General features: G+C 40.3%; 1 protein-coding gene and 1 long non-coding RNA gene across 2 annotated transcripts in view; one reads left to right on the forward strand and one right to left on the reverse strand.

Moving 5' to 3' along the window:
* Window positions 1-27,073, forward strand: part of pou6f2 (POU class 6 homeobox 2) — a 68,764-nt gene that overhangs the window by 26,551 nt on the left and 15,140 nt on the right. Inside the window, exons 4-5 of the mRNA XM_034862376.1 lie at window positions 11,161-11,477; window positions 23,749-23,886. Of these exons, the coding sequence (XP_034718267.1) occupies window positions 11,161-11,477; window positions 23,749-23,886 (455 nt within the window). The remainder of the gene's footprint in view (window positions 1-11,160; window positions 11,478-23,748; window positions 23,887-27,073) is intronic.
* Window positions 11,685-25,868, reverse strand: LOC117938051. Its single transcript, XR_004655315.1, has 4 exons — window positions 25,857-25,868; window positions 19,073-19,075; window positions 15,369-15,376; window positions 11,685-11,788 (listed from the first exon to the last, which is right to left on the reverse strand). It is a non-coding gene; the product is annotated as an uncharacterized LOC117938051 (long non-coding RNA).

Genomic DNA, 27,073 nt, shown 5'->3' on the forward strand with positions numbered 1-27,073 from the left:
GAATAATTAGGAACACTCGGAATGATTCCATTTTAATCCAGCAGTTTTTTATTCCCCTAAAGATTAACTCTCGTCAAAATCTTTGTGAATGTACCCAAGTCAAACTTTTGTTTAAAAGCATAATTAGAACGGAAGTGGCACTTACTGTATTCCCATTTTCGGTCAAATGGCCTTTGGAATGGGAGTGCTAGAGGCACTTCTAGAATACCATCAAAATCACTCTTTTTTCAAACACTAAGAAGGCTCGACACAACGTGAAACTTTGCTTGTATCAGCAGGGGCTCTACACATTAACATAAGCATTGAGGACATTGTTTGTGTTCAGAGTTTACTAAAAAGCGGCTTTGAACCACTCACTTAGCTGTAACCCAAGCTATAACAGATAATATTCTCCTCGGTATAATTACATTTACAAACTGTTGTGTCTGGTTAACCAAATGATCAGTTTACCATTGAAACATATCACTGTAAGTTCTGTGGGTATTTTCTAAATAAAATCTTAATGATGAACCTTTTCTATAATCTTCTGCACACTTAATGATAATCAGTATTTAAGATTGTTGCATATATTGATAGGATGTCCCCAACAATTATGCCCAATCCATAGTGTTCATCTTTTCATTATAATAATCAGCCTTTCCTCCTTTGAGTAGACTAGTCAATCTCAAGTCTGAGGTTTCAATAAATGAAGGAGTACTGAATCTAATACAAACTACGATACATAATAGTGTATTATTTTTATATTTGAACACTTCCAGTAAATGCCTTGACCGCTTGGCCCCGGAGTTGTTTTGTAGAAATTACATCTCACTTTTTCCTCACTTTTTTCCGACCAGACTGTTTTCCAAAAGATTTGCTAAAGGTCTGCCATATTGCTGAGGCGCAATTCAGAGGCTTTCAGCAACAATCTGTAGTCAAGCATTTTAAATGAAAATTGATTTGTGATTTACATGGTCAGTGAGGGGAAAATGAACTTATAAAATGTTGTAAATGAAATATTAGACAAGGTGCAGTGGGAGAGAGCAGACAGAGATGGTAATCTTGTGGAACTGGAATTCCCGTCTAGCAGAACCGGGTGACATTTTACATTTATCTGTGTTCTGCATGAGTTGTAATGTTAATGGTAATTTTATGGGACTGAACCGGAATGAAAATGGTGTTATCACCGATTGCTTCAAATGTGGAATTGTGTAAAGTAGCACAGCTGCATCCTTTATTTCCCACACCCCAGTAATGTGAGTTATTGCATGATCTGTTCTCTAAGGTTGAATGTGAGTATTCAGCCTGTTTTTATCAGTGTGTCTACTCCGAGCGCCTTAAATCAATGACTCTGCCACAGGATGAAATACATAAACTGCTTTATTTTTATATTAATATAAATGCCAAATTTGTTTGTGAATGTTTCTCACTTTTTTCAGCATGTCTTTGCTTTTGTTAATGCTCTCCTCCTCCTGAATTTAAGTATCACAGGTGCTTTAAAAAAAGATTTGGTAGGAGGCTGTTTCCTCACTTTGAGTTGTTGGCATTCAAATTTATGCTCCGAGGAAGGTCCTGCTATAAAAGATATACTCACAATACAGTGACAATAATACATCTGAGAAAACCTGCTTAAAACTACTATATGCAGAGCACCATTTTGATATCCATCCTCACTTTCAATATAACTGTATGTAACAATGTAATGTAAACGAACATATCAATATGGATCAATCTTGGACTTCATAATACAAGCAAATCAATGTAGCATTACGCTGTAATCAATACTAGATGTTCTAATTTTGATCGATATCTTGGGCAGTGAATGTTTCCTTTTCCCATTCTGACCGTGTACAGCTTGTATGGATTTTCATAGAGCTCGCTCCTCCATGTTTGAAAGAGAAAGAACCAAAGAAGTGAGAATAACAAACGAAGTGATCGTGCAGCAGCAGAGAGGCTGTGGGAGTCTGGGAGCCAGTCTGGATCACACAGAGGTCATTTTTAAACACGGCTCTCCAGTTCCCTATTCGTGAAACCAAAGAGTCTGCGGTGACATTTGTCAGCAGATGGTATGGAACCAAACACCTCGCCAGCAGGAACGTATTAGCTGCTGCTAAAAGCTATCTGTGGTTACTAATTGCTGACCAGGGCCTAATTACCTTAATTAATGGCTGAGGTATCTGGGGGCCAGATTTGTGGGAGCTTTTATCAGTATCAGTGCAGCTTAAAAGGTCCCGTAGGAGGCCTAGGGAGTGTGTTAACTCCCATGGGTGCTATTTCTGGACTAACTGGAGACACATTACAGATGGATCCTGTGACATCAGTACAGGATGGCATGTTTGGGAAGAGAGATATCTGTTACTTACAAATCATGAGTAAACCTCAATAAGTACATCTCAGGCTAGAGAGGAAAAAGGCATTTCTTGCCTTTCATTCTGAACATATTTCTACTTTTCTCTCTCATACACACAAGCCCACTGTATTACAGTGCCGTAATCACAATGACAAAGTAGACTTAGCACCTTTTTTCACAGACCGTGGGGGGTTTTGTTCAGTGAGCTCTCACTGTGAAATTAGCCCTGCTACTTTCATTTTCCAGCTGCAGTGAAATGGTTAAAAGGCACAGATCAGCCAGTATGAAAATATAACTGATTCAACAAAATCTGCTGTTTCCCCTTGCTTGCTCCTCACCCATCCAGAAAAAATACCCTCCCCCCCATTCTCCCATTTCCCCCCTTTTTTTCTTCCTACTATCCCATCCTCACCCCCTCCCCCAACCCCGTCAGGCACCTTGTCCGCATCTGAAGAAGGCTTGTAAGTTTCGGGTGCATACATTTCTTTTGATGATATATTGTCCCGGCGCAGAATTTCATTTACTGCCACTGCCCTTTGCTGAACCTGTTGCTAGTCAGTGAGCATGATAAGCGTATAAGTAGCATGCTACTTCATTCATCATACATCGTTCTGGGCTCTCAAATATCTCATATGCGATTCGGGGGAAAAAACTACTAAACCGGCACAAAGGATCCCACCAGGATCAGCTGAGGTTCCATTAAACCCTGTGTACAAAATAGAGCCCACTTGGCCCTTGTTATCAAACATACATTTTCAGTGTTGCATCTACAAAACAGTAGTCTTCATTTTATGGTGTACATATTGTTTTTGTAGCAGGGGTAAAATGTATCTCAAGTGCAGTGCTCATGTTGTACATAATTCCATTCACAATGCATTTTCAATGCATGCATTTTGAAATATGTTTTTTCCCTCAATCATAGTGGCTGCCCTGTGTTGTATTAAACAGCATTAATAATCACAAGAGGCTCAGTGTCACTCAGAAGTCTCCACATCACTAAGGCAGACAGTGTTGTGCTGCTGGGCATGTTGTGCTGTGTGAAAGTGCTTACACGCTCCCTCAGACAACCAAAGGGAATAATTAAAGACAGAAGATGGAGGCAGAAGAATGGAAAGCAAATCCCATTGTTTGGGGTTATTTCATCCCACTGAATTTCTTTTTCTCACTTTGTTTCGCTCTCTTCTCACATTCCTCCCCAAATGCACTGTGGGTATGTGGCACGCTATCAAAAGCATATCTAAGCAAAGCAGCGCAGAAAAAAATCCCTATGATGTCCTCCTCATACCCACATTGTCTTTTGATTATTCTACAATCGTTTTATATGTCGGTAGTATCTGTATCTAAGTTGGAAAGGAAGGGAAGGCTTAATAACCCCATAATATACAATACTCTAGCTGCTCAGAAACCACAACGCAAGATGTGTTTTAGGCAATTTGAAAAAAAGGTTGCTCATTCTTCATTTGTTCTCTTGTGCTCTAACAGCCCCCAATATACAGGTTTTTACCAAAATAATTAACAATGAAATTCAAATTTAAGGTGAACTAGACTATTAGAGCAACTCTACTCCACTCCATTTCTGAAACAGTAAATGTATCCCCTCAATCTCTCTCAGCTTTTACTGTCAGTCAGTGAGCACTCAGTCATCTCCGTGCATCAGGCCCGCAATATTGATTTTTCCACCCACTGAAACAGCCGCATGAACATAAATTTTGCATGAGGCTTTTACTCGCGGCCTCCGCTTTGGTCTGACGACACATGATGGGATCATGAACACGCTGTAATAACCCAGTCTCTCCTGCCAGGCAGACAGGCTCTTTTTTAAGAGGGTGGGGGTTTGGCACCTTCTGGACTCTGAAGGACAAAAGTGAGGGTGCCCTTTTAGGGCATCACAGTAATACATACTGTCCACATAGTGTTTGAAGTCAATGGGGAATCTCTCAGTGTATACAAGAAATGTATTTTGTTGTCATTCATTTGGTTTAAGAAAGTGTTTTGAGGCAGTGTATAGTTAAAATATATAGTTATATATAGTTATAATGTAGTTAAATACTTTCCCTTTAAAGGGATACTTTTTAATCACTGAAACATCCAGGAAATGCATAAAAACAAGATTCCTTACCTACATCTTGATGTTTTAATTCATAAATCTTAAAAGTTAATCAAATGCTTCATTTTGTTGTTGAATAAGGTTTTGTCCTACAGAACCAAATTTTTAGCTTTAGATTAAGACCATGGAGGGCCAAGAGTCTACAGTTTTTTCTTAAAATCAGACAGTGAATCAACTATTTTTACTGATTTACAAACTTCAAGGCACATAGAGACTATAAACTATCTATAAACGTAAATTAAAGTTGCTATATGTAACTTTCAGCTTGTTTTATTGATGGTCAAAAATGGTAATGTTTTTACCACACATTATAAAGGACTGTTCTTTACGGTGCTGTATTACCCACTGTAGATTACTGTGTTGTGATTAAGGAGGATGTAATTTAATTGCGCAATCCAAAGTTATTTTTATGATTGAAATAGACCTATTACACACCTGAAGACAAATTTGGGGTGGGTTTTGAATCATTTACAATCCTGTAATTGTCTCCATCGGTGGAGAACCCGACCAAGTGTGACTCATGTTTTCGCCCATAGACTGTCTTTCCCATTTAGCTTTCAATTGTTCTTTGTTTATTTCCTTTCCTGCTACCCTTTACCTGGCTGGATACAATAACAAAGGCCTTTGCAGTGTTATGCCAAAATATGTGACCCATCAGATTGTGATCTGTAGCGCCGTCTACCTTCCGTAAATCATTTTGTGACTTTGCGGGGAAAATCTGACTGGGTAATGTCATTAATACAAACTATACAAAAATAACGTTCTTTTCTTTCTTAGTTTTTTGTTGTTGTTACAGGTCATTTATGATCATAGATGGAAAATGACACATTGAAACATTTAAAAGTTACATATAGTCACTTTGACTTATGTAGTCTTTAGTTTAAAAGAAAACATGTACGCTCTCAGCCTCATTAGCACATGATAGCATAGGCAATAATATCTATAATTCATGAAATTAAACTAGACCTAACTTTGCCTGGGCCCCCTTGGAACTCCTTCAAGAGCCCCTAGAGGTTCCTGCACCACAATTTGAAAATCAATAACCTTGCGTAAGCAACACACAAAAGGGCAACATTATCGAGCACACGGGGATTTTCTTGTGTGTGTAACATCTCCATGGAGAGGATTTGATTCTTTGAAATGCTTCCCCCAGAGTGAGAATTCTACAACACAGCTTGATATTGCCTTGCATCACAAAGTGAAAGCATTATCTCTGGATCCCTACAAGCAATGTGGTTTACTCTCTAAAATCCTGTGGCTCTGTGACTCCACTCAAATCTTAAATGCCTACATTTTTTTGTAGTCACTGAGTTTCCCCTGCAGCAGGACTGAAACACGGATATTGCCTGCTGTGGCTCTTAGTAATGTTTTTATTTAGTAGTTCAGTAGTTCCTTTAACGTTTAATTTTCTCCATTTTTATTCCAGCCATTGCCAAGGCAGGAATCTATTTTCCATTCCTTTAACATGATTACCAATTGTATATACACACTGGTAAAGGGAATGGAACACACATTTTTGTTCCAGTGCTAGGTACTACTAGGTACTTGAGTATTTCCAATATTTTATGACAGTTTATACTTCTTCTTCACTACGTTTCATAGGGAAATATTGTACTTTTTTCCTACACTACATTTATACAGCTACGGGGTAAAGATTAAGATTTGACATACAAAACATAAAACAGTCTTACAAATAATATTTAAATGTTATGAATATGTTATGACTTAAGCTACATAGTTCAACTTAGCTCCACCTCCACTAACGATAACAGTAAAATGCTATATTAATGCATCAGTAATACAAATACTATAAGCTACTACATTATTAATATATCACTCACATCTGCCATTTTTTGTATTATGAGTACTTTTACTTTTAATATTTTAAGCAGTATTTTGCTATACTAATATTACATTTTCAATGCAGGACTTGGTGTATTTATATTGCAGGATTGCTATTTTTACATGAGTGCAGAACCCTGCCATAATTCTTGGTTTTCTTTTTTTCTCATGTCTTTTTAAGAATCTGCCAAAATCACTTTTTAGTCTGTTTACTTGTCAAGGTTTACAGTTTATAGGTTAAACAATTAATTTACGGAATCAAAAATTGACAGATGGAGCATTTATGAAAATAATTCAGGTTTTTTCACAAGGAAGAGTGTTATCAAATTGACCAACGGAGATAAAAGTTAACTGAACTAAGGAAATTACTACAGAAACGTTGATGTTATCCACTTCATCAGTGTGCGAGTGCTCCGATCTAATCCACAGAGTAAAAATGACCTTCCTTTGACCACCTTTGTAATTACCAGATCTCATAGAGGCTAAATCTCCTTACCTCCAGTGGAGTAATTATCAGTGTGACTCTCTGAAAAGCCAATTGAGACAGTGGTTTATGGACTCCCATAGTGGAACGTGTGTCAGAGCAGTAATGGGGAGCTTGTTTGTCCCCTCTCACCTCTCTTGTTAGAGAATGACAGCTGTGTTTGGACTAGAGAAGTTCTAAAAAATACAGGGTGGGTCACATTGGACAATTTTTATTAACTTCTGCCAGGATCATCCGCTGCTTCAAATAGCTCTTAATTTACAGCGTGCCTAAATGATGCCAAAGACATTCAGACGGTGCAGCAGTTAGGGCTGATTTTCTGTTCTCCGTAAAATTATGTATCTGTGCTGAATAGAAAAAGGGATATATAGGCATATATTTCAACACTAACTATTTCTTTATCAGGAAAAGTATTCAGTGTACACATACTTATTCATCCTTGTTAACTCAATATATTTTCTTCAAGTTTTTGACGAAAATCAATAAGGAGGACACACAGTTGAATGCCGTGAAAGATAGTCAAAGTCCTTTTGTGTAGATGTGATTATTGGCACACTGCAGTTACTCTTCACGTTGGCCTTGGCTGGGCCTTTTCTTGAGGCTATATTATGATGGGCACTGATCCATATAGGCCTTTATGGCTAAATGCATCAATAGATATTTTTTTAATGCTATACATCTACAGCTGCAGTTGGTTTGAGGTGACAATAGATACTTCATGTAGTGTGTATATTTGGTACAACTGCATCTTACATAATTTACATACATGCATCACACGCACTGTGCAATTGTGGCAGGTTTTCAGCATTAATATCCTGCATTTGCCTCAAAGTTTAGGGTGAGTATCCATGTGGTAGATATGGTATATAGGTAATAACAATGTTGGCTTCTGTCCTGACTCCACCTGTACACAAACATGTACACACAGAAATGATATATAAGATAAGTCTTAGGGAATAGTTGTTAACGTAGGCGTTGTGCATCGAGAGGGAAACAAGGAGTTGAATCAGCCCTAGAGAGGAAAGTGCTGTAAATGGGAGGTTGGCACTACTGAGATAGCGCTGGTAATGAGAGAACAGGCTGCTTTCCCCCACCTTCACTCCTCAACCGCACAGGAAACAGAAGTAGCATTTTGTCTTACGAATGAGTCGGCTTTGACCTAGCCTTTCGACCTCTGACAATCAGTCTTGCTTCGTCCTCCACTACTTCAAAAGCCGGGCCGGGACAGTCAAAGATAACAGTTGATTTCTACTGTGGCACTAAAACAAAAAAGAAAGAGAGATGGTAGACAGTTTCTCAAAGCACTGAGGTTGAAGGCCGTAGACTTCTCAGTGCACGGTGCACAATAGTCCCAAGTGATTGTTGTTAAATGGTTAAATGGAGCACAAAATGCCACAGTTCAGCTTGTATCTGATCATTTAGCTGAATGACTCTCTTATATGATCTGGCCCATTCCCCATTATAAACATTAACAAAGGCGAGTTATGACAACAGTGAAAGTGGGACCCTTGCTCTTACACCCTCAGGCGTGATGATCAAGTGGGAGCGCTGCTTGCATTGCAGTCGGAGAACTAGTGAATATGAAACACAACAAAGAGACAGTGGGAGATATAATGAGCACTATAGGATCCCGGCACTCTTTTGCCCTCTCTCCATCATAAGTGAAGCTACTACTCTCATCCTCAGCACTGTGTCTGCTGGAGTAAGGAGGACAAACAATTAGCTGAGACAAGCTGTTTGGATTATGTGCTCAACCAAAGCAATCAGACAGCTGTGGTTAAAAGAATAAGCTTCAAAATGCCAGTTGCACCGTAAGAGAGGAAGGGCGGGTCAGTGGTCCTGACAGTCTTAATAAGATGACAGAATTTATAAAGCACTGCTGTTAAAGAATATAGTACCTGCGGTGTAGCCCTTATAATAAGGCCACATGGGGCTTCTTTCTTATTCCCTCTGTATTTGTTTTCTTTTGCCTCTTATTTTTTGTTGTACCTCTTGTTTCTTGGCGTAATGTTTGGCTCTGCAGGAGATTCTCCAATCGTCTTTGATCTTCTCCTGGTTTCGATAATTTTTGACAGAAATCTCATTTTACCTCCCTTTTGTTTTCTCAGTCTTTGTTCCCTTTTATTCCATCTTTAAATAGGGCTCAACATTTTGTCGTTGCGAAGTTGCAAAGGGGAAAAGAGCCGGTCCTGTCAGGGGCTTGGCGCTTGCTAGACAACTTGCCCAAACATTTCAAGTGAGAATTGGACTCTTGCCGTTTGCACAGGTGATATATAATTCATGATGAGGTTGCGAGAGAGGTGTCAATGTGTCAGGAGGTAGAAGAAATGTAAAAGTGTACTGTTTACTGGCCAAGAGACGCTGGCTTTCTTTTGCTGCGCTCCTGCACAGTGAGGAAAGAGGAGGATGATCTGATCTTCATCAAATGTTCATATGTGCCTATCCTAGAGTCGTAGTGACCACGCTAATCAAAGACATGTCTGCCCTGATGTTTTATTCATCTTTTATGAGGCAACCATACTTAAATTATTTAAGTGCATTGATTCTATATGTATACAAGCTTGTCTACGCTTGTGTTCACAATTGTTTGGCTGCATTATCAATATTTGTTCACAAACACTCTTTTGTGTCAGTCTTTTGTGTTTCAAGTCATTTTTATAGTAGCCTACACTGCGTATGTGCTTTCTCATAATGATATATACATATAATCGTAAATTAGTGGGAATTGAACACATTTCTTCTTTTGTTTATGTCATAGAGAAGATAAATTTATTTTAATAAGTCTTCATCTTTAAATCTTTTTAGCAAATATGTGCAATCAGTTCTTATTTTTACTTTTTAATCATTTACTTGTCCAATTGGATTGCTTTACACATTTTCATGATTCTAATCTAATGGGCCATAAGATCGTGCAAAATTAACTTATTTTTCATTGAGCAAGATTGATTAATTTAGAACTTCTAGAAAGTATTTATACTTTACTCTGTGTCTATCTTGCTTTTTAATCATAGTACATACATAATTTATGTATGTACTATGATTAAATGTATTTGAAACTTTAAAAATGTTCTCATCATTTATAATGGGAACTCTCCGAACCTTCCCTGGCCCCAGTTTAAGGTAAATCTGTTACACTCCATAACAGTTTCTTTCTGTAGTGCAGTCCAGTTTGTGAAGTCCAGTCAAATATCAACATTCGGATCATGTCTTCTCCCCACTGAGATTGTATTATTCTTTTAATCCTCAGAAAATCATGTTGGATTCTGTCATGGTCATCTGTTGTATTTATCCTTTTGTTCTCTATACAAAGCTGTAACATCACAGAGTTAAAGGCAACCGATTAACTGTCCGTCACTTTATACATTTGATTATTTTTTCTAGAATATAGTTTCTTTTAAGGATTTTCTGCTGGGTTTGACTGAAAAAAAGACTGTCAAGAGCTTTCTGAGTGTGAGCTTAGGTATAAAAACACTTTTTTATCTATCATATCTGTGTGGAAACTCAGTTTGTCCTTTTTTTCTATTTAAGGAGCTGTGAAGGTCAGCTTAGATGTTGTTTTTTAGCGCAATTCTCCACATATAGTAGTACGTTTGATACTGACATTGTTTGTTGTCTATGTTGTGGTATTGATTTATGTGTGAACTGATAGAAGATCCACCACATTCTGCATTTAGATGCTTATGAGTAATCTGCCATGGAAAATTAGCATGAAATTGAGGTGCCACCTGCACAGTGTTTCCACCAAGAGATTTTTATATTTATTTTATACTATATTTGAGGTGGACATTCTGGGCCCATGGGAATACTGGCATGTTGGTCTGTCTGCAGTCTGGCTCAGCTTGAGTGTTAACTGTTTCTTTTTTAACAGGATAAAAATGTATAAGCATTTAATTGTAGAAATTAGGTTCCAATGGCGTGCCATTATTGGATCCAATTAGTTAATGGGTTTATTTCTGAAGTCTTCCAGTGAAGATGGATGTCTCTTTCCTATGAGATTTTAAGCCATTAAACCAAAGATTCTGACATTCTCCAAGTGACAATGAAGACTTTTGGCTCCAGAGAGAGCAATTATATCAGCCAGGCTTGATAGCTTTGTCCTCCAACTCGCTAAATTAAATTCACTGACTCTATCATGCAGGCTAAAAACCCTGGAGGACCTTGTTGTGGCTCCATGCAATTTACATCTGTCTCTCACTATTCACCCTATGCATCCCACACCTCCATGTGTATATCTATCTGAGGTGTGAGCATATTCTTCAAATAATGAAGGCTTCATGTTTAAGTGCTAAAACACAGGCTGTCAGTCCAAACTCATTTGTGTATGATGCACTCTATTTGGAGAGTTCAGGTCTCCAGCACGAAGAAGAATCAAACAACTCACTGCTCTTTCATCAACAGCTACCTCATCACTGAACTCCCAGCTCCAACACCTGCAGCAACTCCAACAGATGCAGCAGCACCACCACCAGCAGCAACAGCAGCAGCAGCAGCAGCAGCAGCAACACCATCACCAACAGACCCTCTCCCATGCCCAGAACCAGCTGTCATCCCAGCATCACATTACCCCGCCCAGCCAGCAGCTGACCTCTGTCCCCTCTCCAGGGTCTACCTGCTCCTCCACCTCTGGACAACCGCAGCACTCCCCGCCGCACCGGCCCAGCCAGTCGCCAGCTCGCAGCCTTCCTTCGCCAGTCACCCCACCCATGTCTTTACCGGTGAGTCTGTCAACAACTTCACATTTAAATAGCTGTGAACCTTTTTCAAGTCCGTGTTTTCATCTTAGAGATTTGACCCTTTCAGTGTATTTTCAGTTCATAAAAGTTCATTTTAAAATTGTGGTTGCCTAAAATGTCTTGTTCAGAATTCGGTGCATGTATCTTTCTAACCAAGCTCGATAGCTAGCCCTAGCGATAGTTGGTTCCTTTAGTTTAGCGCTCCTCCCCAGCTCCACCCTCTTATCCAAATATGGCCACTTCTGGCTCTTAAAAACAAGATTGCGATGGCCAAAATGCCAAACTCGAGGCTTCTAATGGGTGACGTCAAGGTGGCTTTCACTTTCCACTTCTTTTATACAGTCTATGTATGCAACTGATTGGAATCCTTTGTTATTTTTGTAAGGTAACATGAGTTACCACTTGGCTGTAATTTGAGATGATCTTACTCCAACTTTCTGTTTAGGCTTGTACAAATTTTAAATATGTATAATTTATTGAAATTTTTGCGTAATATTACCAAGAAACACTATTTAATTTGGATTGGTTACTTCTGACTAATAACTGATTTCATTAATCCAATATATCCACCCGTATCAACAGCAATACAGATCCAGTATGCAAGATTGGTTCTTTGCTTTTTGCATTTTGCATATTAAGTTTGCTCAACACTCCTACTCATACTTGTACGCAGATAGGCTTTCAGAAGTAATCAGCTTCCTTTTGCCTATTCATATAATTTTTCATGGACATGAGAAATTAAGTACATCATGAGAACCATAAAAAATACCCATCTAGTTACTTACAACAAATTAGATTTGTAATTCTCCACTAAAAGAAACAAAGTGCTTCAAGCGATCAGCACAATGCTCGATTATCTGTCAGCACTTGATCTTTATCAAGTGGCAGCATTTGAATGGAGGCTGGCAGCTCTTTTGTTTATGTGGAGCTATGAGAATATGCATCTTGTTGCTGAGGCCTCGACGTACTTGAGCACATCAAATCTCACAACCAGACTAGAATCACGACTCACATCCTCTTACTGCAGATTCAGGAGGGGCTCTGAGGTTATCTAACCTTGGACTTTCTGGCTGTAATCAGCCCCTTAATCTTTGCTGCTCTTCCTACTAAAGCTCCTTTTTAGTCACTTTGTCCGTCTATTCATCTCGGCCCTTCTGTCCGTCTGGCTGTCACTGTGTGACGATAATAACCTATTTTATGTCCCTGTGGTTTCATTTCTGGTGGAGACTGGCCAGGGTCGCCTTTCTGTCCCTGGTCACATTCATCAGCGTCAGACCCTTATTGGGTTGTGGTGCAACCTTCTTTATGGCCAGGATGAGTTGGGCTATTTGTTTCTCCCCTTGCAGCCCTCTCCGGCCCTGTCATGGCCTAGTGAGACTCAGCAGGAAAAACAGTCTCTGGATTTAATGGGCTCCAAAGGCTAGTCGCTACATCGCACCAAACACCCTGTCCAATCCGACTGTGGCTATAAGGGCTACTGACCAACATACAGATTCACACATTAAGCTTGCATCAACGTACACATACTTTGGGTCATACACTACAATCAGACTATCCAACTCATAAGTCTCAGATTTAATAGTAAACCACAGCTTTGTTGAATATTCTATAATCTTTTTTTCTCTGACTCACAAAGTAAGGAGAGTTACTTTAAAACATGCAGCACTGCAATTGATAAGACAGAGACACTTAGCTTTACACGGATTGTCTTCTTCTATAAGGAGCAGTGAGGCTGATTATGTTGACTGAGGACAGACCTCCCATGAGGGGGGCCAAAGCGGCTACATCAGGTATCATTAAGATATTGCCTCATCAAATAGGATTATGGAACGTGTGTGTGTTTGTGTGTGGGCGAAGCAGAATGGCCATAAAAGGTTTAGTTTCTCTGGGTCATTGCTGGTGTTGTCAAAGAGTATGTCACCCAGCGAGGAGCTCACCCAAGGACAGGTTGCAGCCTCACCAGCACCCAGTCAAGGCTGCAGTAGGATTCAAAATGTAGCTCCCCCTCTCTCCACAAGTTTTTAATTTGGGGAGACTCCCTGAGCAGAGACTTTCTCACAAACACACGTGAATTGTCATCGTGATCTTTCTTTTGTTAATTTTAATTGAAAACACAGAAGGGCAATTCTGGTGTTTCCACGCTTCACCCAGAGGAACTGGTCTGTGCAGTAAAGTCGAGTCATAATTACCATAATACAATCAGCATTACACAGATAACACCCCTATTTCCTACTGTCATTATTCAGACGTGCAGAATCACCCAGCCGTTCAACTATTTGCTGAAAATACAGCACAGCGCTGCAGAGAGACAAACACTCATTATGTTCCAATTAATGTCCCATTGTAATTCTCTTCTCATGGGAGGTGTGTGATCTGCTTAAACCCAAAGTGAGGAAATCCTGAGCATTCATTACATCCCTAGTGTTTTTAGTGTTTGGTGTTTTTAATTTGTGAAAAACAGAATTCATTATTGGCTCATTAATAACCCGATTAGAAAAAGAATCACATCACAACAGACTGTGTCCCCTTGAGTCAATGGTCTCTTAGACTACTGCAGCTAATTTGGTTAACAGAGTAAAGAGAGTAAGAATTTACCTTTCTAACGCCGCCCACAGCCTCTCTGTTCCCCAACATGCAGAGTACAGTGAGATGTTGCCTGTGGCTGCCTGAAATAGCCACCACGGGGATGACAAATACACGGGGGAGATTATGAAATTTGCTTAAGTGTGTTAATGGGCTGATTGCGGGAGCCCGCTGGATTTTGCTGGAAGTTGATTGATTAGAGCTGCAGGTTTTTTCCACGCCCGGAGAGCTCAGGGATTTGACGGGGTAAAGGCGCTCGCCAAGTCTTTTACACCGGAATTGATCTTAATTAGATCTGAAAGACCTGCCACAGCAGAATGGTCGCGGCGATTAAAATGAAAAACAGGAGAAATTACTGATCAAATTAATCATAATGTCGGGCTACAGCTGTAGGTTTGGTGTAATTTGCCACTCCAGTGAGTTACATCAGCCCAGGCAGGGAAAGGAGAGGTAGTACATACTGATCCGTGGCAGCGGGAAGCTTAGGCCAGCCTATCAACTCTCTTATTCCAGTTGGTACGCACCAGACCCTCCTGACTTTGCTGCACCATCCAGCGGAGCCCCAACATCTCTCTCTCTCTCTCTCTCTCTCTCTCTCTCTCTCTCTCTCTCTCTCTCTCTCTCTGGCTCTGATCTAATTAGTCACTATTAATTGTTTGTTTTTAGCCAAATCCTTCTGCATTATGTCTTCCTCCTTACGGGGACAACTTCAACACTGCTGAGCAGTCTCTACATTGCTCTTGTCATGGCTGTCTTGTCACCGGCAAGTTGTGTGTTAGCTAATAGCCTCTGACCTTGGTCCAGTGTTTGGCTGGCTGGTTTTTAGGGGCCCTGACGAAAAAGGAAGTGTCTTGTCTTCCTCCTCAGTCAGACTCCTGCCTTCTGCCTGTGTGTCTGTCTCTACTCCCCTTGCACTTGTCTCTCGCAGTCGTCTCCTTGATCGCTGTCAGAGCCCCACACTGGGCCTGTCCACTCTCCAGCCGCACACTCATACGGGTAATTACAGCCTAGAGGCCTGCCTCCCATCCCTGTGCTCCACAATTTACCACCAAAGCGTCCACAGACATCTCTCTTCTTCCCCACTGCACCCCGACATCACAGGACCGCAGGGCCTCAGACCCACAAGTGCTGCAATTACCTGAGACTCTCCACTATCCTTTTCTCTCTCTCTTCTCACTCTCTGTTGCTCTCTCTCCTCCCCCCTTGGCTCCCTCACTATTCCCTGGCAATCAGCCTTCATTAGAAGCCTCTGGTGAAAACCCATCGTCACCAAGGTCAGCGCCTGCCAACCACAACGGCTTTTCAGAGGCCTAGCTGTCTGCACTCTCCATCTCTCCTTGCCATTCTCCCCTCCTCCTCCCATTTGCTCCACCATCCTCCTCAAGTCTCTGGCCCATCTCTGCTGCTTTTGTCTCCAGCTGAAGCCCCTTCAGACACTCATGTCACTGTTTTCCAGTGCAGTGCACTTTTACTAATGTCAACCGCTGTTAAAATCACCATCGTCCAATTTGCTCCAAATGTGTCTTTTTTTTATGAGCAGTGGGCGTCTTCCCCATTATATTAACATGTGTATCAAATGACCCTTGCTCATCGATTAATCGATTTTCTAGATCAGCTCCACGTCTGTTCAATTTAGCAAAACCTGCCACCATCATTCCACGTGTGTGGAATGATGGTAATGACAAGCTCAAATGTAGACCAAATGGCTCATACTGTGGCTTGTCGATGAAACTGGCAACGCTAAAGTTGAGGAAAGAGCCCATTATCTTTCGAGTGTCTCATAATTTAACTGTGATGTCGGGTTTGAAAAAAAAGCTTTCAGAGTTTATTAATAGAAATGTTACAGATGTTTTTTAACTGCCTTGCAGTAAACTACTTTGTGCAGCTCCAAAACCTATTTTGATTGCTTGTGAAAGCCAAACAAATTCCTGTTGGTCAAAGTCCCAAACATTATTTTGCTTATTTAGTTTTAAAAAACTTGGGACCGCGATGTTTGGAGATACATGGATTTCCGGTCTCATTACTTTCTAAAATCCAGGCGTGTGTGCCCGGATTGGCGCCCATATATAGAGGTGTACTTCTCAAAGCAGCAGCTGCATGTTCAACTCCGACATGCAGCCCTTTGCTGCATGTCATTCCCCCTCTTTCTTCCCTTTCATGTCATCAGCTGCCTTTCAACAAAAAAAAAGAAAAAAAAAAGAAAATCCAGTGATATTCTTACATTTAACATGAATCTTCAAGTGATTATCTGAATCCATTATCCCCAATTACACCTGTTTGAAAATCAAATTTTTTTAATAAAACTTTTAAATATGTGTAAATGGTATGTGTTGCCAGACTGTGTGCTGCTAGTTTTGGCTGTGTGGTTTAGAGCATGAACAGGCCCTCAGCTCTCCAGCAGCTCAGCCTAGCCTCTTATTAATGCACAGGAGATCCGGCTCTTAAGAAGGCAGAAAATTGCCTTACATAACAAGCGCTCCACAATTTAGAAATACAAATGTGCACTGTTGACTGAAGCAGAAAATAAGACTGTTGCCCATCAACAGAACCACATTTCATATGAATAATTATAAAGCATGGGAGCTAGATGAGGAAAACAACCTGACCATGACAGCTCTACTACTTTTATTTACTACAAATGAGGGATTAGGCAGGAAGGAAATCTACAGACTTAAGGACCAACGATGAGCCCTGAATTTATAAATAAGGAGAAACTTAAATTTATCATATCATCATTCAGAAGGATCATTTGGAAAACTTTGGAGGCTCTCTCAATTCTAAAATTATAACTGTCACTTACTTTTTGGCTTTTCTGGTTTTATTGGGTTTTCAGATCTCACCTCAGTTGATATTTTCTTCACTTTTTGAGGTCTGTGATTCTTCTAAACATGGCCCCGCTGGTCTCATGGTGGCCAGAGGGCTTCCAGCTCCGCCACCCCGCAGAACACCCAGCAGAAAGGCATAACTCCATGATCAGCCCACATGCACATTGGGGGCAACACGCATTAGACGCCCACAGGGGAGCCCTGAGATGGAGCACCAAGCCAGGGCTCACCTAACAGTGGATAAGGAATAGGGTTTCTTTAATTATGAGGCAGGGCTGTGACATTGAGTTCCCCCCTTCCTCCTCCAGTCAGCTCCCAGACACTGTCTAAGTGCTCCGCTCCACTGAGGAGGCCAGTCCCCCCGCGGGGCGCGTTTCCACTGCCTGTAATTTCTGATGCCCATTAGTGACCGCAAACAGAGCACCGGTTCACACAAGGAATACAGCCGAGCAGCGCTGCCACGCTGTAAATAGACCCTTCTAATGCAATGTTATTGCATTATGCCCTCCTCATAGACCAAGTCAAAAGGCCCATTTGTGGTCCCTGCAGAATATTATTAGAAATTCTTCTCCAAAGAGTTTTCGGTCATGGTTAGTGGAAACTAGATTTGGTATATATTTTCCATGTATAGTTGGCTGTGTAAATAGGAATTCCTCTAAACTCTGCTACCCCGAACTCCATGAGGACCATTTTGCATTTTTATTTTTTTCTTGGTGGGTGATATTATGTCCTTTTTCATTATGGGAATGTGTAATTGATGGAGTTTTGTAAATGGACTAGAATGCTACAACAGTGCATTTTTTTAAGTCAACTCCTTAAGCAGGGGAGGCTCAGAAGGAAAAACTAGAGGAATCAATACAAATACGGCTGGTAAATGTCGTCAGTTCATTTCTCCATTTATGCTGATTTACAACAATTGTGTATATTTTGGAGAAAAAGAGAGAGACCGTGAAGCAGGGAGACGGAGGGAGGGGAGGGGAGGGAGGTGGATTTATTGATCAAGGGTGACCACATCTTAGCCACAGAGCCCCTCTCTCGTGATTAATCTTAGGGCTTAGAGTTGGCCAATGACACATGACAGGCCTCCCCCTCAAACTCCTCCATTTCTCTTCATTACTGGCCGTATTTTTGGACACCACAGTGCAGAGTAATCATTTACCTTTATTGTGTTTATAAAGCTGCGGCATGGATGACCCTTCCTATATTGAATTGAGGACATCAAAAGATCACTGGACATTGATTAGAAGGATATTAAAGTCATTCAAATGCTATATTTATATGTCAAACAACAGCAGAGTGAAAGGAGAAGCCATTTCCAACTAAATGAAAATGAATAGGATGTAGTCGCTGCAATGGAAACAAAACTCTTAAAATCAAAATAATGTTTTAGTACGTATTGAATAAATAAGGTAATTACCATCCAAAGACTGGGGAGAGTTTTCAATAACACACGAAAATAATAGTGTTGATGATGTCTTTATAGTCCAATCGCATGAATTTAATGATTTTTATTTTTCATTTTCACAAAGCAACCAAAAAACGCTGCCATGGATCCACTTTAAAGTCATAGCCAGGGCAGCAGTAGATTTACTACAACACAGGTTTAACGCTGCTATGATTTCCAACCCAACAATAGTATGGTACAGAAATAACTGCACCAAATATGTCACATCATGAGCTGAAATGGTCAGCACTTTTCTGTAGATACTTAATCACCAAGTAGTTTCAAATTTAATACATCTGGAAACAGCTAAATATTATAGATCATTCTTCAGGAAGAGAAATAGTGTAAGAGGAATGTAGTATAACTTATATTTGTACTCATGGCGTGTCCCCTAACCAGAGGAAATATACTGCTGCTGTGATTGATGACAAAGAACCCACTCTGAACCTCTGTGCCTCACAATTATCAACAAATGGGCTGGAGCAGATTTTATGTAATGATTAAAGCTGCTGTTAATTTCACATGAGGGTAATGAGAGGGGAGATTGACGGCCACTGTCCGACACTTCATCATCCCTTTATAGTTAGTTTAAACGTTTTCACGACTCTTTTCCTCCTTCATTTGCATTTTGCCTCATTAGAAATGGCCATTTCTGGGGCAGCCTGCGATATCTATTTCCTGGAGTTAATGCATTTTATTTGATCAGCCAAACCTTCTTAGTTAACTAGCTGTCATTCTGCTGTTTCATATGACATCACTCCATTAGCACCCACCATGCCACCTTCACATTCAGCCTGCTGCCACCACCATCCCTTCACTGCCTTAAGCAATTACAATGTCCAACCGTCTCCGGATGCAGCGTTATTGTATTCTGCCGGGTGTTATCTGCCCCAGTTGTTCTATCCGTCTTTCACTTCCCAATATTTTTTCTCAAGAATGGTTCTCTTTGGGGTTTATTTTTCACAACGGCCGGAGCAGAGGCCCAGTGGTGAGCAATAGCCAGGGCTCGGACGACTCAAGAGTGCACGACCACAGTGCGAGGCCATGCTAACCAAGGGACCAAAGGTGTTTTGGAGGGCCTAATGGCATTTTGATGTTCATAAGCACAGCGGATGTGAGGGAGGAGAGACAAGGAGGTAGGGGAGAGGCCATTTTGGGGGAGGAGGAGGAGGAAGAGAGTCAGCAGAGGACTGTCAGTGGAAGACTAGCAGAGTCCTGACAGACAGAGAACGTGTTTTCTCATGTCACAGCTGATTACATTCACTCCGAAGTAGGAAAAGAGCAGGGAGCAGACAGAGATGTGGGGCCGGGATCAACTAGGGAAACTTCCATGTTGTTCTAGAGGACATTCTTTTCTGAAACAATAGTGCTATTGACTGGTTTTGCCTACTTTGAAGCTTTTTGGCTGAGAATTCTATTTCTCAACAAACGTTTACATGCAGCTGTTGTCATTATCAAGTTAATACTTACTGACCACTAATTTGCTGAATCATTCTCTATGGTCTTATATTTTCTTTTCCAGTTTTCTGTGATATATTAGATACATGTCTGTTGTTGAATCATAGATGAGCAGACACTAAGTGTTACACACCGCTGAAGCCTGAGCGTAGACAAATCTGCCCGCCTGCTGGTGTCCGCAGTACGTTGTCAATTTATCTTCGCTGTTTTTTGTCTTGTGCAGGCCCTGAAAAAAAAGCAATTAAGTTTAAAACGGCCATATGAAAAGAGCAAAACCACGAATAAACTCCAGTTAGTTTGTGTCAGACAATTTTGGTTTCCAGGGGTCCCTCCACGGTTTGCAGGGACGCTATTTTCCCTTCTATTCCTGAGATTACACGGGTTGCTGCACCAGGTGACCCTCATGGTCAAACAGGCGACAGAGAGCCTGGCGGAGTTTAGATTCGCTCTACCTTCATACCGTCCAGAGAAATGATGCGTTTTTAACAATTTGCAGGCTTTTTTTGTTCTTTCAGAGATACTTGTTTTGTGTTTGCTGATCTCAATCTAGTCTTTTATATTTGGCTATATTAAACTGTGATAGTGCCGAGAGTGAAGGCAGTTGTGGTGACTTAAAGGTGACAAGATGATGTCACATAATATTATGGAGGCTTCAATGTCTTGACAAAATAAAACTGGAATGTTGTAATATTTCTACTTTTACTTAAATTTAACTTTAACATTTCAAACATTTCTTTAACAAACACTGGCTCCAGTTTATATTTGTTACTCCAACACTGACCACAGTGGTCTATGCTGCTAAAAATCCTCTTGACGCCCCTTTCCATGAAATGAAATGATTGAAACACAATGGTTAACATGCAGGCTCTGCAAACTGGAAGATCACTGTTTATCTCCTCCAACACATGCAATCAGTACAAATGCTAGGCTAGGTCTGTCATTTTGTGCCTCCCGCCGAGGTGTTGAGAGGAGTCACCGTGGCGGAAAATCACCTGTTTAGGTGTTGAACACAGCCTCGCCTCTCCTTATTCCTGGCTCTCCTTCCAACTGCTATCCATATTACCCAGTGCCAGGAAGAAGATGCAGCAATAACGCCTGCTATCTTTTCACCTAGATTTACCAGAATAACATAGCACCTGAAAGGGCTATTATCAAATGAAACACAATGATAATATTTCAAATCATTCTGGAAGCTTCTCCAACAACCGTTCACTCACGCAATGACACCAAGCACAACAGATTTTCAGGGAGACCCGGGGTGTGCCCGCCCGGGCAGATCAAATTATCTGTTTGTTGATCTGTAGCCTCTTTTTAGCTCCGTTTAACTGGCCATGTTGGATTTTCTCAGTGTCTCTGTTCACTATTACAACACCCATAATACTGGAACTCTTAAGAAAGCATTTTATATTCTGAAAACATAAACTACCACAACCAGTAGATAGTCCACATTTAATTTTTCTTCCTCTCAACTACTACTTCTACTTTTTCAATCATAAATGAAGAGGAAATCTTTGAGTATTAGTTCAGCACTGTCTCAAGTAAAAACTCACTACTAATTTGTCAAATCTCATCAGACTCAGAATCAGCTTTATTTGCCAGGTATGAGGACAAATAAGAGGAATATTTCTTATTATTTTAGAACTTTGAAGATTGTGGTGTTAATTTGCATTCTACTTGCTTAGACATGTGTTGGCCAAATCCATCTTGGTATATCATTTTACTTACTATTTAATTAACATAAAACTCTTCCTATTTAAAACTAAGAAAAGGGCATTTTGCTCTGCGAGATGTTTCAGTCTTGTGTTGTTGCCTTAAGCTGCTTCTCTTTTTAAAACATTTTCAACAAATTTTAAAGGTTTCCAAACAAAAGTATTAATTCACATTTGTCTTTAAGTGGGAAATAGTCAAAGAGGATTGTTTCTTTTTCTGTATATTCAAACTAAATGTCTGTTTTTATCACCACAGTCTTTTTGGTTATTGTGGTAATAAAAACAAAAGCTATAATATAGCCATTTGTACATTTATCAGTATATTTAAATTATGGCTATATTATATCAGTTATGGTTGGGTGACATAATTCTTACAATATTAATATTAGGATATTATTCAAAATGGGAAAAAATTATGATATGGCAAATGTCTGCAAAATTACATGTAAAATAACCAACATCTATCTCCCAGGCTTAATAACAGTTATTGTTTCATTCCATATTGCACTGTATATTGTAGTGAAATGAGTCAGGTCTCTACATGAATTAAAATTTCACTATCTAACTGTTAGTGTATCTAATTGTTTGGTTAAGAAGATGCATCATAATGAGAAGATTAATCTGCAGCACTTCAACTTCATTGTAATACAAACTACAGTTTTTTGGAAGATCCAACATCAGAAATGGTTATTTAAAATGACATGTGTTGGGGTAAATAGTGTGTCGTAAAATAAATGCATGTGTCTTCCACTGTTGATTTTAGAGTTTAATGAACATATAAAGCACCTTTCCTTAAGTGTTAAAGCCTCCAAATAAGCTCACATATTATCCTAAGGTGCATATAGGTTGGGGAACTTACTATCAAATGTTCCAGCCTGAGGTTCTTTTATCTTGTTCCTTGCATGTAATGTCAGAATCAGGTTTGTGCTTTTCTAACATTTGAGACGTCATGATATCCGAAGGACAACTGCTGGACACATAAAAGACAATCTTGCTATTATCGAGGAAAAACTGGATGACTTTCAGACAAGGGGAGGCAATATCAATCACGGCCAATTTAAGGCCACCTACATGAAATATGATTTCATAAGACAAATGCAGTGTCATTGTTAATGTGCTTAACCTTTACTGTCAATGAAAAAGTATTGATCGTTCTGTGGCATTTTTTCATCATTTGATTTCAGAAAGTGTAATAATATATGGTGGTGGGGTAAGCTAAAAGATAAATGGCAACTGAATGATTTCAGATGAACAAAGCTGAATTCCCTGCAGAGCACAGAGAGTGGAAAAATAATTAATTTTACAGCACATTGTATTATACATACACGTCATAAAACACATGCAATACTTTTTTCACATAGATTCTGCTTTAAATATCAGCAGTTTGTTTGAATATGTTTGCAGCCAGTATTAGCAGCAGGGAGCAAGCAGCCGGCTTCTAAGCAGTGTTTCTGTTATTTCTCTATTCTGTTGAGTAATTGGGAGGTCTCCTATCTCTTCTTGGTCTTTGATCTACTTACTCAACCTAATAAGACTTTGCTCTGCTGCACTACAACCAAATCAGCTGTGCATTTTCAGCCCCCTAATAAGTGGTTAGCTTGATTTAAATGGGTAATCTTGGCGATGTGGCGGGGCTCTACAACCTGTCCCTGATGCAAGCAGCCTCTTTTCACAATCACAGGAGAGACCATCTAAGTCCATTATAGCAGAGCTAAAGATGGTCATTTTAACCCTGCTCTCCTTCAAAAGTAGCTGTGTGCTTGTGCATCATGAAGCAGGAGGAATTCTTAGTCGAAGCGTATTGAAGGGGTTAGCTATATAGTGATACATGGCCACACTGCCTGGCTCTAATGTGAAAGGGGGATGCTGTTGGGCCATTGCTGCAGGTGGAGAGGCTTGGCTTGGCCCTTGGGGAGCCCCGGGGGCCAGAGTAAGCACTTACAGTGGTAAAATGGTCACTTATTCACAATCACCCTCCCGTTCTCACTGCTTCTCCCCACCCTTGATCCTCCCGCTGGGTGCAGGAGCACAGACCTCTGGGAACTGTATGATGGACTGTATAGCCCTCTCTCCTGGAATATTCTGGCCTCACTTCAGTTAGCCTATTCTGGCCTTGGCAACAATGACGCCTCGCACATCAAGCTCTCCTGAACTTGCTTTTTTAGTCATACTTGTAAACATCTGCACGGGTGAACAGGTGCAGTTTTAACGTATGATTTCTTTGATCTCACCAGCTGAATCCATTGGCTAGCCAGGCGGCGGTAGCAGCGGCAGCAGCCATGGGATCCATCGCCGGTTCTCAGGTGTTCGGTAACACCCTCTCAAACCTGCAAGGAGCGTCTGGACAGCTGGTCACCAACGCACAAGGACAGGTAAGTGCTGTGTAGTGGACAATTTCCTTGGCAACAGATCTGTAAGAGATGTTGCTGGACCATCAATCATGAACAAATGTGCAGCTTCATATTAAACATTTGTATAGTGTTTTTGATCTTTCCTCATAGATTTCTAGTGATGAGTGTGTGTTGTCTTGAAGCTGTTTGTCTACACTCTAGTAGCCACCCCACCATATATTAAACTTTTTGGGAATAAACAAAGCCCTTCTTCCTCTTATCCGCATGCGCCTGTCGCAGTAAAACGCTGACCTTGTCATATTTACAGGGTGGCTGCAGAATTGTTCCATCAGTAGCCAGAGGCTTGAACGATGATGCTTGTCATTGTGAGACCCTATCTAATGAATCATCTTATCGCAGGTGCACACAGCACATATTAAAGGAAAATTGTATAGACAATGTGCCCTTTCATGCCACTCTGTGTTATTTACCTTAACCCCTGTTTCATTTTTTAACACTTGCATTGTACTTAGTGTAAACTTAACACGAACACGGTGAAACCGAAGCAGTAGGTGAAATTTCTTTGCACTAAAAAACAAGCCAAAGCAAGTGTATTTTAAGTAATTATAGTTGTTAAAATTGACATTTAGCTGGCTGGAATTAGGTTTCAATACCACTAGAGTGACCATGCCTCATTGTTTATAATAAAGTTTTGTCTGTGGGCAAGCGCTTGATGCTAAACGTTGCTAATGAGACAGTATGGACTTCCCTGGCTCACAAGGTGCCTGGAGCACTAGAAACAGATCACTGTGGATATGGACTTGATGGGGTGCTCTGTGCTTTTGTAGTGTCTTGGCAGCTGACAGTCCCTGACATAATCAGGTCATTGAGACGGTCAAAGCCGTGGGCTACAGCCTTTGCTCCCCACCTCATTATTCCACAGCATTATTCAGACGGAGGGTTTTGAAACATGCACTACCATATCAGAAGGTCCCCCCCCAACACTGAAGAGGTTATACAAACTAATACATACCTTAAACAAGGCTGAAGGTCCACCAAACACACTCTGGGAACGTATGTCAGCATGGAAAAGCTACAGAACGGGATGAGCTGAACAGTGGAGTTGCTTTTTATCTAATTATTGTTTCTAGTTACCAGATAACTGCTTTTAACCATTCAGGGTGATAGAATTGGAACTCTTAATTATCTCTACAACTTTGTCAAAAGACCTTTTCATAAGCGAGCTCTCTGAGGACCTTGAAAAATGCCAGGTTTGATGGACGTTTGGAGTTCAATATTTTTTTAAACCTTAATTATATTGGGCCCAGCCTCTTTATTCTCCAAGGAGAATCAATGAGACTCTTTTATCCTCACCGCCTCTACAACAGTAATTAAGGCTGTGGATAAAAGCTAGAATATTGTTATATCACTCTCACTCCTGATTTTTTTTTTCCTTGTGAATCTGTGGCATTTTTGTGAACATATTCTATTGAGTACAAATTCTCACTTTGCCTGCCTCTTAAATATGGCAGCTAAACTGTGTTGGGAAATGATGACATTAAGGGATGTTTCATGAAACATACTTTACATCCTGAAAGGTTTAGACACCGCTGAAATGGTTTGTGTGTGTGGCAAATCCCAATTTGATAAACCATGGTGCATTAGCTCTTTGTAGCTCTTGAAACCCTCTACTCCTTGAATTTGGTCAGGCCATCCGTCCCTTTTACTCCCAGTCTTTGGTGAGGGTTTTGGCCCCTGGGGTGGACTGTGCTGGCACTAATGTAGAGAACAACAGGTAAGGAACGCATGCACGGTTAACCTGCAAACCAAGTGTGCCCTTTGTATTGATGGAGTCTTCTAGCCCTTAGAGCAAGTGTAACCACAGTGTAAACTGTTATTGCCCTTGTAATTGTAAATCTACTGTAGGGCTGCAACTATTGATTATTTTCAGTATCAATTATTCTGTCAGCGCCCTATAAATTCCCAGATTGCTTGTTTTGTCCAACCAACACTCCAAAAACCAAAGATATTAAATTATATAAAACATTGAAGAGTAGCAAATTCTTACATTTGAGATGCTGCATCAAGCTAATGTTTGACATTTTTGTTGGATAAATATAGAACTGCACTAATCTACAAAATACCTAAATACCTGTCAACCTAGCCAGGAAATGTCTTCTGTCCAGTGCAGCATTATGAGCCTGCTGTTTTAGTCTTTGATTTGCTCTGAATGTTAGCTTTTTTTGGACTTGTGTGTTGACATGAGTTCAAACTTCCCAAACATTTCCCCTTTTGGGTCTCAATTCACTGCATGAACAGTGGAGGAGAGAAAATGGGCAGAGATATTGCCTGGCGACCATAGCTAAAGACACAGATTGCCCTGGCTGGAGAGATGAAATGACAGTTCTGTGGAAACAAGAGCAGCATAATCTTAATGAGTTCTGCTGGGTGGAGAGAGGCATGTTACTCACATGCCATACGAAGTGGAGCGGGAAGCAAACACAGGAAGTCAAATAAAGGAGAACAAACTGAAAGATACCTGAGGAGAGGGCCTTAGCAGAATTGAATGAGAGAAGGTCTTGAAAGCTGCTTATTTATGAAATGGTAGTGCGATGAAATTGAACTTAAGAATTGTAAACGATGCATGTCTCCATCAAAATTGGGCTTTTTGTTTCTGCCGGTAGATTTGGAGCACTGCAGGTTCAAAAAACATTTACCAAATTTGAGCTGTGCAACCTTCTTAAGAGTAACTTCACTGGTGTAAATGATCCGTGAAAACATGAGGAATTTACAGCAAGACCTGATATGTTTTAACATTAAAATGATACCAGTAACTATTAGCAATTACTGCTGTCAGTCACTTTAGTCTCACAAGAGTTGTGTCTGTGTCTGTGCATTGTATGTACAATCCATTCTGTAAAGTGAGCTTTGTTAAAGGCACTATATAAATATACATTTTTATTATTAGAAGTTGTTACATAAAGTTTAATTTCTTTAAACAAACAGTGAGAAATGGTATTAATTTGTACAGAGTTGGGCTTTCTTTTAAATACCAAAACAATCATTATTTTGATACCTTAGTTTGGACAATATAAGCATGTGTTGTATTATTAAATTTGCCTGAATAGAAGCTAGACCGGAAAAGCTGACCAAATCTGTTTTAGTAATTGACTCTTTTTGATGCTAAAAATGCGTTTCAGCTGGCACTCAAAAAATATTGAGGTTTGAT

This window comes from Etheostoma cragini, chromosome 22 (assembly GCF_013103735.1).
Source record: "Etheostoma cragini isolate CJK2018 chromosome 22, CSU_Ecrag_1.0, whole genome shotgun sequence".
Classification (NCBI taxonomy): domain Eukaryota; kingdom Metazoa; phylum Chordata; class Actinopteri; order Perciformes; family Percidae; genus Etheostoma; species Etheostoma cragini.